The sequence below is a fragment of the Pagrus pagrus genome, assembly GCF_965226575.1.
Source record: "Pagrus pagrus genome assembly, chromosome: 3".
NCBI lineage: Eukaryota > Metazoa > Chordata > Actinopteri > Spariformes > Sparidae > Pagrus > Pagrus pagrus.
This window is the reverse complement of record NC_140187.1, coordinates 2,843,559-2,857,171: the sequence shown is the minus strand read 5'-3', so window position 1 is coordinate 2,857,171 and position 13,613 is coordinate 2,843,559. Positions and strand designations below refer to the sequence as shown.

Here is a 13,613-nt window from a genome sequence, read left to right as displayed (position 1 = left end):
ATGCCTGAGATGGCAGACTCATAGCCACTGTAACTCACCATACTATACCTGTGAACCTGTTATTTCTGGTAATCATCATGAGCAGGTCCAGCTCCATGTCATTCCCTCCCCCACTTCACCTGTTGTTCTCGGTCTCCCCTGGCTCAAACTGCATGAACCTCACATCAGTTAGAAGACTTGCACCATCTCCAGTTGGGGTGCATGTTCCTTACAAATGTGGCTCCATTTAAAAGGGAAATAAACAGGCTTTCAAACGGTATAAGATTTATTGCCAAGAAGCATTGTTACAACAAAGAAATAATTTACCAAACACAAATTTCCTTACTTTTTGTGCTGTTTATCAATGAGGAATATTTGCCAAAATACCAGTTAGTGGTAGCTCTGTTTAACAGCAGAAGCCAACTGTACACTTTTCCCAGACTTCAACTAACAATTATCTTTTATTATCAATGAATATCAAATATTTTCTAGATTAACTGGTTAGCTGTTTTGTCGATAAAGTGTTAATATAATAAATGAAAGATGCACATCGCAGCATAGCTCTTCAATGTCTTCAAATGCCCAACAGTCGAAAAACATTCAATTTAAAATTGAAAAAAAAAATTGCAACTTCTCCTATCAAACAGCTGACCATACAAGCAAAGGATGAAAAAGTTTCAACGACCAAAAATAGAGATGCAACAATTAGTCGATTACTCAATTAGTCAGTCAAAACAACATTATGTGCCAATATTTTGATAATCAATCATTTCAGTCATTTTTCAGGCAAGAAACATTTGCTGGTTCCAGCTTCATAAATATAAAGATATGTTGCTTTTCTTTGTCATTTGTGACAGTAAATAAAGAGTCTTTGGGTTTTAGACAAAAGGAGATAACTGAAGGTGTCATTTGGTCTGATGGAAATTGTGATGAGCATTGTTCACATTTTTTGACATATACTCAACTATTAATCCATTAATAGTGAAAACAGTCAGTGGATTGATAATAATTGATAATGAAAATTATCATTAGTTGCAGTCCTTATCAAGAATCAGACCTTCTGCACGAGCTACAAACACTCATAAAATTGCCAACCACAGATTGCCAACAGATTTATGATGAACTAACTTTTTCTGGATTAGATTACGGTACTGGATTGATAATGGGTTATTGTAGACTGATGATCGACATAAGAGGTTTATTTTACAAACACTAAATCAAATTGTACGTGACACTAACAATACATTTAAATTTCAAACACTGAAATAGAAATCTACCCTCCTCTGTGACTCCCACCTCTCCACGACGGCATCATCTCACTGAACCATCATCATAGAAATCTATATAACAGCATCTCTTCTTGCTGCTCTCACTACTCAGACAGTTACATGATATCTCATCATAGGCCGGACCAGTGTGGCATTGAAGTAAGTTTAACTTTCTTAATTTACCTTTCCATTTAAAAGACATTGCTCAACTACGGATTTTGTTTCCCTCAACACTGTTAGATTTACTATTTTTGTTTTTTAAAATGTTTTCTCTTTTCAGACAAATGTACAATACAGATCATTTAAAGATTACATTTACGGCATTTAGCAGACGCTTTTGTTCAAAGCAGCTTACAAAAAGTACATTTGTCACAAGAAAGAAACCACCACATATCACTGTGGATAAAGTAAAAATGAAAAAATAGAAAGAATTTTCAAGCCCTCGTCTGAGCACAGAAGCTGCTATTTATCAAGGATACCTTGAGTAAATACCTGCTATGATTTAGTGCTAAGGGTAAGAACATACAAGTGCAGATTAGTCAGCTCATCTGAATCTAGCTGAGGCTGCAGCCTTATTCAAAAATGGTCCATTTGTTATTTATTTGCTTTGCCTTCATTGTGTCAGTTATTACAAAATGGAATCATGAAACACTCTTTTGTTCATAACTTTGAAAATGTGATATTTTATTTCGAAAGGAAATTCATTGTCAACAACTTCATCGTTTCAGTCACATTCAAAGCAAAATGTGTCTTCTTTAATGTGAGAATTTTCTTCTTTTCCTCGTCATTTATGAATGTAAATGAACAGTGTGATCTTTTGGAGAAATCATTTTGTGATATTTCATAATTCTTTGGCATTTTACAGACTATCAATCGATTAATTGTGGAAATAATCAGCAGATTGACTGTCAGTGAAAATAACTGTTAGTTTGAGCTTCACGCAATTAAACTTCTTTTGTGGAACTCAGGGCTGCACGATATGTTTAAAAAGATCTATTGCCATTATTTTGACAGATGTGATTCAGGATTAGTGTAACTCATCATTTGCATCACAGTTTTTATTCTCACTGAAAAAACTATAACATCGTGATGTTATGAAAGTTGTTGGAGTCTCACTGAACATACATGTTTTCTTACGTCTGGATAACTAGATTTGTAGGCCAGGACATTCTGCAGCACTACAGTACTTCATCATAATGATTTCTGTCACGTACTTTACCATTATCAAACAACTGAGGCTTCTGTGATTTGGATATTGCACTTAGCCATATTGCAATTTTGGTGATATTTTTAATTGAACTAAACTGAGACGGTTTCATTTGCTCAACAATAACTGAGACACTGACAGCTCTTTTTTCATTTGATCTGAACCGAGATGTGGTTTCTCAGGACTAGGCAGGACGAGGTGCGACATGAACTCAACCAGTCGTCTGGACAGCCTGAGCGAAGCTTTCTTAAAGAACTTCATCACAGTTGCTATCGCCGTCATCATCAACTTCATCAATGGAACTTTTGTCTACACCTACTTCAAGAGCCATGTCTTCCAGAGAGACCCCAGGTGATACGAGGACCATGTGTTTTCTCTCACACAAATATGTGAAGATGATTACAGTTAAAGCGATGAGATTTCTGCTCTTGTACCTTCATATATTTCACCAAATGTTGTGATGGTGACTCATCTTTCCTCTGAACCCTGCTCTCTTCTTGTTTTTTCCTCTCCTGTCATATCTTCTCCTTGCTGACTGCTGTGCTCGTCTCTCCTGCAGGTATGTGCTGTACATACATTTGGTTATCAACGACATGATCATGCTGACAATTGCTGTGGCGCTGCAGATCATGATCTACACCATTCCCCTGAAACTGGCTCCCTGCTGCTTCATGCTGCTCATCTTAGTCACTACAAGCAAGTAGGTGTGTGTTATTTGTTCAACTTTAAGTGTTAACTATTGTGCTTATGTGGTTTGGGTAGGGATGTCCGGAGCCGATCTGCAGGATCGTGATCAAGGCCGATATGGGCATTGTTTCACTGCTCGGGATCGGCAATTTTGAACACGGACCCAAGCCCAATGATTTTTACGTCAGCTGTCGTAAACGGAGCACAATTTGTGGCAGAACGCGGACGCGCGTGTAATGTTACTCTGGCAAACCTGTGGATAAAATGTCTGCAGTGTGGAAATATTTTAAATTAGAAAGCAATACGACCATTTTGCGAGGGGGAAACAAAAGAGCTGCATTTAATACGGCACACAAAAAACGAACACTTGAAGGAATACAAAGAGTTCACTCAAGCAATACAGGCAAAGGCACCGAAGCAACAAACACTCGCGGATACTTTCGAAAGGAAAGGGAAATATCCTCGAGACAGCGACATGGCCAAAAATATTACAGAGAAGGTAATTGAATTCATCGCTCTGGATTACCAGCCCATCTCTGTGGTAGAGGATCAGGGTTTTCGCTGTCTTCTGGAGTTTTTGAATCCCCGGTAGGCCCTACCATCTCGGCACTACATTTTGGATACCGCCTTACCAGAGATGTACAGCAAAGTTCGTGACCACCTACGAGGTGATTTAACAGATGTGACTGCTATTAGCTTTACGACAGACATTTGGAGTTCTGATGTTTGCCCCATGTCATTGCTTAGCCATGACAAATGAAAACCAATGTCGCAATAGCATATGCAGAATAAGAAAGAGCCATATGAAAGTATTTACTTTGCAGGTAAAAAAAAAACCTGATCGGGACATCCCTAGCTTCGGGGGTTTTCTTGATTCTGACATTTCTACTGCATACAGTACATGTTTTAGTTTGGGGTGCACTATTTTGAGTTTTTCAGCCGATAACAATAACAGAAATCTACCTGTTTCAGATCAGAACAAGTGTAGGTGCTGAACTTCCAACTTTCAACGTCAGGTTTAAACTTTCATATCTCCAAGTGAGGAAATAATGTTCATAGTTTGCATAATTATTACTCTGCTGCATTTCACCGACCTACACACTCAAAACAAGCTACCAAGAGCAGCAACTGTGTTTAGGACCAGAGCAAACAAACTATTAGCCTATATTCATTTAAAACGTGACATGTCATGTTACAGTGCACAGCAGCAGCTTTGTATAAACTAAATCTAAATCAGCCTACCTGCTGAATTCACTCTGTTATCACCTATTGCAAACATGTCTGTGCCAGGCTTTACACAGGGTTCACAGTGTTGAAAATGGAAGCCCCTTTCTGCCAGTTAAAGAAAAGAATATGGTGAAAACTGAGCTTGATGAAGAATATTCCCATGGTAAATCATAATGAGAGAAAAGGCCATAATCATGAGATACAAGGTAGAAATTATCATAAGAAGTCAAAATTATGAGATAAAAAGTCTTAAATTAATATGATCGTCGCGATATTAACATTTAAAAAGCGGGCTCTGTTGCATATCAAATCAAGCACTTTCTCAACCCAATAGTCAGCCAACCACCAGGGGGCGAACGGAAGGTTAGGGCTTCATTAAGCTGCCTAAATAGGGAGCGCACCCTGCAGCAGCCTCAAATTATATTCAACAGTGTGAGAGTGAGACGCAATGTCGGAAGCAGACAGTATCAGCTGATCACAGCAATCAGTCCATCACTTCATCCGCGGATGTCAAGATGAGCAACTGGAAAGCCGCTGAGATCCGGGATATGCTAGCGTCTCCTCGGTCTCTGTAGCTGACAGCTAGTGGACACAACCAAACAGCTAGTAGCTGCTGTCAGCTTGTTGTGTAGCGGCAAGCTACGAATGGTCGCTACTTTCAAATTAAAAGCCCCTCGCAAGAAACCAGTTCTAAAATCCAATGGGGTGCAATGTAAAGCTCTTATTTTGAAGACAAATTCGTTGTCACTGTTCACTGCCCAACTTCGTGCTTCACGTCACGTCACATGTTTACGCCTACCCCAGTGGCGGCTCTGAAGCCAGAACATGTTGACAGGCTGGTGTTTCTCTCCAAACATCTGTAGGCCTGTAGTATGTTCCTGTTCCTTGTAGTATGTGCCTTTTCTGCATAGGCTTAATTTTTTTCATTTGTTTGCACTACATGATTGCACTCTGCAATGGCATAATTATTTTTTGCCCTTTGTCTTGGGTTATTTTATTATTTATGATTTATTATTATTTTAAGTTTCAATTTGAAGCCTTGTTCACATACGGTTTGTTTAAAAAAGAAAGTGCAATAAAAAGATATGTTTTACCCAACATAATGAATAATCGTGATTAATAATCGTGATTTCAATATTGATAAAAATAATCGTGATTATCATTTTGGCCATAATCGTGCAGCCCTAATAAGAAGTCACAGTTATTAGGGGTGTCAGGATCTTGCCTATAAGTCAGAGATCGAGATCCCAATGACGTCACGATCTTGACCATTGAAATCAAAGGTGGAATCAAGGATTTAGTGTCCGGCAGGCGCGTCAAGAGGGGAAAAACAAACAAAACACGCAGTGCATGTCGTAGCGCGGTGAGTGGATTCACATTGGATCTTGTGTTGCAGCAAAAACACAGGTTTTCCCATTCATTTTAATGAGGGTAGTCGGTTTTGGCTGCAGCGGTGCACGTCGGAATAGTTGAGACAGTCAACTTTTGGAGAAACGCAGCCTCTCATCACTTTGCGATGGCCAATAAAATAAGCTGGAGATCAGACTACAACTGAAGCCACAGTGGAGTGTAAAGTAATTGTGTGTAAAGTGTATTCAATCTGTTTGGCTTTGTGCACCAGCTTAAAACACTGTGGATGGCGATGATCACTGTACGACCAGCATGTTTAACCTACTGTGGCAGAGACATGACCAGAGATCATAACCAGAGTACAACAGGTCAGTAGCAGGGCATGTTATTTACAGTAGCATGGATAACTACAACAGAGGGAAAACAACAGACATTTCTGTGTAACGTTAAGTTTCATTTTCACTTCGATTCGTTGAAAACACAGTGATAACGGTAATGACTTTACTGTTATTTTTAATCCATCGATGAGAACAAACAATCACTAGTACTTCCAGCATGCTCGTAGCATAACAACATATCAGCTTCGTCTTTCAGCAAACTGATCAGCGGGTGTTCACTACCTACCTACCTACCTACCTACCTATATATATATATATATATATATATATATATATATATATATATATATATATATACATATACACATATATATATCCACACACACACACACAGATCACACAGATGAGAGCCACACCTAAATCTGAAAAAATCATGAACAAATCAAATCTTGTGTCTTTTCTTCACCCAGGAACAGCCCTCTGAACCTGGCTGGCATGGCACTCGAGCGTTATATTGCTGTTTGCAAACCTCTTCATCACGTCCAGATCTGCACCCTGCAGCGGACCTACAGTCTCATCGCACTTATCTGGGCCGTCTCTTTCCTGCCCGCCGTCACAGATGTCATCATCCTTGTTGCAACCCAGCCTCTTTCTATCTTCTCAAGAAACATCATCTGTTACCACTCCAACATCTTCAGCACACCATTCCACAAGACACACGTGGCAGTTGTCCAGGTGAAATACTGATTATTAATCTTGTATTTCCTTTATGATATCAGCCATTTCTGTTTATCCACGGAGCAGTTTGTTTATGTTTTTGGCTTGTGTGCCTTTGTGTCCTCCTCAGGGGCTTCTGCTTTGCTTCGTCTTCATGACTGTGCTCATCACCTACCTGAAGGTCCTCTGCGCTGCCCGGGCGGCCTCAGGTTTGAACCAGGCCTCAGCCAGAAACGCCAGTAACACCATCCTGCTGCACGGAGTCCAGCTCCTCATCTGCATGTCCTCCTTCATTACTCCAATCATCAACATCATGTTAGTCACCGCTTGGCCCAAGAAACGCACCACAATTCTCTTCACCACCTACCTGGTTACCTGTATACTTCCACGTCTGCTCAGTCCGCTCATATACGGCATCAGAGACAAGACATTCAGCTGCCACGTCAGGATGCACTTCTGCTCGAGGTGCTATCCTGCAGAGAAGAGGGTGAACCCGATGGACCCCCAGAGAAGGTCCAAAAAGGTCTCACACTGAATGACCTTAAAACACCAGTGATTTTGCATGTTTTAGTTCATTATCTGCAAATACAAGTTAATGTTGTTTTTTCATTGAAAAGAACACAATTTAATTGTGAGGGAATAATCAACATTTCTGTGGTAAAATCTGCTCCGATACCTTCAGGCCCTCATGATTTAAAGGGTCAACGCAAAGTTTCTTTCCATAATGGTAAATGCACATTTTTACGAAATATAGGGGGTTTACGATGTAAACCAGCTTCAGTAAAAATGCTACAAAATACTGTTTGACTGTTTACTTTCAATGTTCCAAAGTGCAGTGCAGAATGCATAAATAAAGAAAAAACAACATTAAAAATGTATTTGCTTTAGCCTTTGTTCTTATGAACCAGAACGATGAAAGCCACGAGCATCTTGCTAATGCTAACCCGCTAACCGAGATGATGCGCTTGATGCAATAAGTAAAGAGATACACAACCTCAAAACGGAGATGAAGAAAGACTTGGCCACACACCAAGAACAAATTACGAAAGATGTTAAAGTGTAACTAAACCCCCAAACCACTTTTTTCTGCTGAAAACAAATGTATTTGGGTATGAAGTAGTGTTGTTGATGTGTTCTGGTCCAACTCTTGACATTTTAGTCAAAGTATTTCAATTTGGTGTATTTTGTTGTAAAAATGTAAGAGTGACTGCCCTCTATGGGTTGAAACCCGGCTATTACAATCGAATTTTGCTATTGGCTGAGATGGAGGCCGATGAGTTTTGGAGGCAGCTTACATCACAAGCCACCACTGTTCGCCCCGCCCCTCTGTGTGTGTTTTTGCATGTGTGAGTGTAGTGGTGTGGGAGGGGGCGCGCTCTGTTGGAGGCTGCACAGAGTGACTGGACGTGTCTTAACTGCTCCTGGAGCCCCACCCACAATCAAGGCATTTTTTTAATTTCCAGCCCCGATTCACCTCAGCCAAAACCTAGGGGTTTAGTTACACTTTAAGTCTGAAATCAACGAGCTAAAGAGAGAAATATTCCAGCAACTCTCTGCCAACACTAAAGCTTTACACTCACACAGAACTCAATGAGATGGAGACGTGGAATATGGAGGTGAAGGACGCGCTGTGTAAATCTTTGAAACAACAGAAAATACTGCAAGACAAGCTGACGGATATTGAAGGGAGGAATAAGAGAAATAATATCTGTATTTCCAGATTACCCGAAGATGAAGAAGGTGACTCTGCCACCACATACATCCAAAAACTGCTCATAACGGAGCTCTCACTGCCACCTGATGTCAGCCTGCAAATCCAACGCAAGCACAGGGCGCTTGCCCAAAAGCCGAACCGCAACTCGCCACCAAGGTCCATGATTGTTAACTTTCTGGAACTTGCCGTCAAAGAGATGGTCCTGAACAAAGCTTGGCAAAAGAAAATCATTGTGGAAGGGCGGCAGCTGATTTTTGACCATGACTATGCAACAGAAGTGGTTCAAAAGAAGAAAGAGTACAGCGGGATCAAGAAGATATTAGTGCATGTTGGTGCATACCTGAGTATGAAGCGAGGTGGAAAGATATAGAAATGGAAGTCAAAGATTTACAAATTCTCAAAGAGAAAAAGATTCAGTTGGGTGGCTTATGATCCAAAGTTTCTACCAGGTCTGAGTGACTCAAGGTTTAAACAATGGACAGAGAAAGGCATTACTGCTCTCTGCACAATTTTTAAACGGGGGAAGTGTATGACCTTTCAAGAATTAAACGCGAAATTTGGATTAGAAAAACAAGATTTTTTCAGATATTTATAAATTCGAGATTATATTATGAAAGAGATTAGAATTGATTCTAAAACGGAATTGAATGGCATTATCCAAATTATAGCGGATGTGTATTATCAGGGTAATTCTCGGGTCATCTCAGCTTTTTACAAAGCCTTCGAGGATATTAGAGAAAGCTCAACACTATACCTTAAAAACAAATGGGATGATTGGTACAAAATGTGCATGACACAATGCACTACCACTAGCTCACAGATATGGAGGGAGTTTGGTTGGAAAAATCTTACTAGATTCTTCATAACACCTCAGATTAAGAGCAGACAATTTAAAACCCAACAACCATGCTGGAGGCTCTGTGGTAACCAAGAGGGCAACCATACACATGTTTTTGGTGCTGTTGTAAATTAACACCTTATTGGAATATTGTAAATACAACTGTTAATAACATATTGGATTATGATATCCGAAAATTCTACTCATTGTCAGTAAAAAGGCTATAACTAGGAACTAGGAACAGCATTTTTGCCGGCCGATATGGTTGTTTGATAAAAATGTCTGTGCAAATTGTTCAACACTTGATGCTTAAATTTAAAAAACTAGCATCACTTGACTGATTATTGTTATTGCTGTTATGGCTGTGAAGAGGCATTGTAGGAGGAAAGTAAGGAACAGTTGTGTACAAAACTAATGATTTTATATTGTCATGTAGCAGAAACATGGACTGCAGAGACAAACATTTTCAACAGCCACATGGTTTTCACAGGGTACACGGTTTACAAAGTACAGCTAACTGAGATCTTCAGCCACTTTAGACTTACTTGTCACTGTCACTCGGTCCAATGCTTGCTGCAGCGGCATATTCCAGCTCTGAAGGCCTGGTCGTTTCTTCATGGGGGTAGAAGCCGGATCTGCTCCTTGTTTCCTGGAGCAAGAAGTTCATAATTTACTAACTGTGCACAATATCTAACAGTGTAACTGCTACAGTGAGACACACACGTAATAAACCTTGTAATGTCCTCAAAAATGTTTAGCAAAGTTATATAAGAGTCTCATAACCGTAATGCCAAGTCGTAACAATATACTGAATGACAATATTCGATCTACTACTGGCTCCATACAATCGCAATTTACAGTCTGTTGTTACAAATAAAGGCAACTAATGACTGGCAGCAGAGTAAAAATACAGCCGGTCAAAATAAGACTTCTAGCGTATAATCTTCATATGTAGCATTTGTGTACAACTATCATTAATGACAAAGAAACGCAGCAAATCTTCACATTTAAGAAGCTGGAACCAGCAAATGTTTGACACCTTTGCTTCAAAAATTACTGAAGCGATTCACCGATTATCAAAATAGTTGGCAAAAAATGTTTTGGTTAACTAATTGTTGCATCTCTAAATAATAATATTAAAGACCTGAGCTACCCTTGTAGATATTGTATATTTCTATCGTCACTACCACTAAATGTTTTCATTCACTGCAGAGCAGTGAACTACTTTCCAAATCTGGTGCCTACATTACCCACAATGTAACTGAGCCCCCGTGCAGATTATCAGATTACATGCACCTTCCTCTGGAGCCACAGAAGGCTTTATTAGGGGTGTTCCAACAAGTCTACCTCACGATTCCATTCGATTTCGATTATGGGAGCTTCGATTCTTCGATTCTTCGATTCCTCGATTACAACGATTGTCAATTCGATTCGATTACTGGTGCCACGATTCTTCGATTATTGCAATTTTTAACGCTTTTTTCCACACAAGATTGATTTTGTCTTCATCTGTGGCTACATTTGTAAATAAATAGCCTATCAATTAACTCAGTTCCTCTAAAACTACACTCATTAAAGGAGACATATTATGCTCATTTCTGCTTGTTGACATGGGTCCTTGATGTCTAAATAGACTGATAGTAACATGCTTTGGTCGAAAAAACCGAAGGATTGAGCACAGCAGGGTTGTTTACACACCAGTTTCACAGCCCTGCTCTCAGCAGCCGGATTCTGACTTTTTTTTCATTATGTTAATGAGCTACTGCGTGCGCCGCCCACTTCTTCCTGCCGACCGGAAGACGTGAGGACGGCATCGCGGGACCATGGCAACAAGCGCTACACAGCAACTTTCAATAAAGTTGAGAGAAAAAAAAACGAAAAAAAAAAAAACAACAACAACAACAACAACGAGCAATACACAGCGCGGCGCAGCTTTTCAGTGTCCGTGCCTGCATATAACTGATAGTAGCACAGCAGACATGTAGCAGGTAGCCCCTGTCTCCAGCTCCAAAACAAAGTAGTGACTGCTTTACTGCAGATAACGTTTTGGTGCTCTCAGGTCTCTCATGCCAGCAGCTAACTCTACAGGCTGTAGCATTAGCTGTACCGTTAGCTGTAGCCTACAGCTAACGCTACGGCTAACGCTACACACGTATTACATGTATACCAACACACAGAAACACGGTCAGAGGACAGTCTCCCAGAGCCAGGACATCTGCCCAACTACAGCAGCTCCTCGGGCTGTCACACAGTCAGCAGTGCATTCAGACAAGACACTCTTCTAGAAGTTTGCTTACACACTGTCCCTTAGCACAACATGCTAATGAATGAACGTAGCTCACTGGCCGAGAATAACAGAGACCAGTTCATACCGTTTCCTCTGCGTGTTCACCGCGGAACAGCAGCTAAACGTCCGCGAACAACTGACACACACAACTGAGACGATGTCGCACTGTCTCCTCTGTTTGTTCACCGCCGAGCAGCAGCTCACTGTCCGCGAACAACTGAGACATTTCACCCCGTCTCCTCCCCATGTTCACGGCCGAGCAGTGGTTCACCGGCCGGTTAGAAGCGATAAAATCTCAATATCCTAATTCATTGTCTCAATTCACCGTCATGTTTTAAAAGAGTGCTGATATGACACATTAACGTTTCGTATCATTAACATTATCGTGAATCCTACGGCCAGTAAGCCCAACGTTGATAACTTCACATGTAATGTTAGCTCAGCCTCATATTTACACCCACGGTTAGCGTTAGCTCATGTGCTAAACGGCCAAAGTAACACAAACTACACTGTTTTTTAAATACTTACAGCTCCATCACTGACAGCGGGTATGGATCCATCTTTCAAGGGACAATCTCGTTGCCAGTCCAGCGTTATACTGACTCTGGTTGCTGAAACAGTCCGGGGTGAAGTGACTGGCACAGACCATAACGCTTCTGCTCACTGAAGCTGGGACCCTGATAAATAAAAAGTAGCCTCTTCGCTCTGATATCCTCTTTGGTAGGAGCGATGTAGCGAAACATGAGGATCCGTGCATCCGATGACAGAGCAGCAGTGCTTGGCTTTCGGGTCGTACATGGCAGCGGTCAGGCTGTCGGTACAAGTTAGCGAGGGGAAAAAAATGGCGGATCCTCGTTCAGGTAGCTGGCGTAATGTGGGAGGAGATACGCAAAGAGTATGCAGATCACCCCGACTGTTACGTCACAATCCGGGTGAAATCCAAACGGCTCGTTTAGAGACTCAATTCCTGACTCTGCCAGGTACAAAATATTGACTTAGTTGTCAAAACTCATGCTTAGGGGGTGGGGAGGCACTCCGGATACGCAAATATACATACTAAAGCAAGGAAAAAGTCAGTTTTGCATAATATGTCCCCTTTAAGTAAATAACAAGGTTTTTTGAACATTTGAACAATATTTTATTTTATGACTATGTAAACATTTGCACTTTGACCTACTTAACTTTGACCAGGGAAAGCTCCACTTGCAGGAGAGCCCCCTCTATTGGCGTAAAACACTGAAAACAGTCAAGCCCTGGATTTAATGAGGCGTAAACATGTGACGTGACGTGAAGTACGAAGTTGGGCAGTGATCAGTGACAACAAATTTGTCTTCAAAATAAGAGCTTTACATTGCACCCCATTGGATTTTAGAACTGGGTTCTTAGCGGGGGGCTTTTAATTTGAAAGTACCCAGCAAACATTTTCTCGACCTGCGTCTAGATGAAGACGTCCAGTCACGTCGTGACTTTAATTCGACTGTTTTTCAACATCATAAAATAATATCATGGCAAATATGACCTAATTAAATATGCATTTTAGAGCGGTTTAACTGAATAAACACTGCCAGAAAACGCTTTCTCGACCTGCGTCTAGATGAAGACGTCCAATCGACGTCGCGTCACGACGTGACTTTAATTCGACTTTTTTTCGACATGTTAACATTAGGGGGAATACGATCTCAAAGAAAACATATTTAACTGAAAAAACAGTCAAGAATGATTTCCTCTATCTACTGCTGTGTCGAGATGCAGATATCCAATCATGTCGGGACGTCTGATTAACGTCGGGCAGGCAGGTTGATTTGACGTCTATCTGAGGGGCTGAAATGACCAACGTCATTTAGACGTTGTTTCAACGACCTATCAACGCACGAATGTTAAAAACTATTCGAAATAATGGAAATATGTTTGTGAATTTAAGAAAATAATGTAGTATCATATTGGCAATGTGGGCTGAAATGTTTGTGATTCTAGCATCCATCTAGGAACTATTTTTCCTCG

The 13,613-nt window shown here is 40.6% G+C and overlaps 1 protein-coding gene and 1 long non-coding RNA gene across 3 annotated transcripts in view; one reads left to right on the top strand and one right to left on the bottom strand.

Moving 5' to 3' along the window:
* LOC311255408 overlaps positions 1-12,226 on the bottom strand; it is a 109,335-nt gene extending 97,109 nt beyond the window's left edge. For both annotated transcript variants that reach the window (XR_014622369.1, XR_014622370.1), the window contains exons 1-2: positions 12,141-12,226; positions 9,871-9,974 (exon numbers count right to left, since the gene is read on the bottom strand). This is a non-coding gene — a long non-coding RNA (uncharacterized lncRNA). The remainder of the gene's footprint in view (positions 1-9,870; positions 9,975-12,140) is intronic.
* LOC311254665 (odorant receptor 131-2-like) lies at positions 5,873-7,626 on the top strand. The gene is made up of 3 exons (XM_084348542.1): positions 5,873-6,086; positions 6,527-6,791; positions 6,904-7,626. Exons 2-3 carry the CDS (start codon positions 6,552-6,554, stop codon positions 7,306-7,308), a joined length of 645 nt encoding a protein of 214 aa, XP_084204668.1. The 5' UTR covers positions 5,873-6,086; positions 6,527-6,551; the 3' UTR covers positions 7,309-7,626.
* Positions 12,227-13,613: the final 1,387 nt, after the last annotated feature.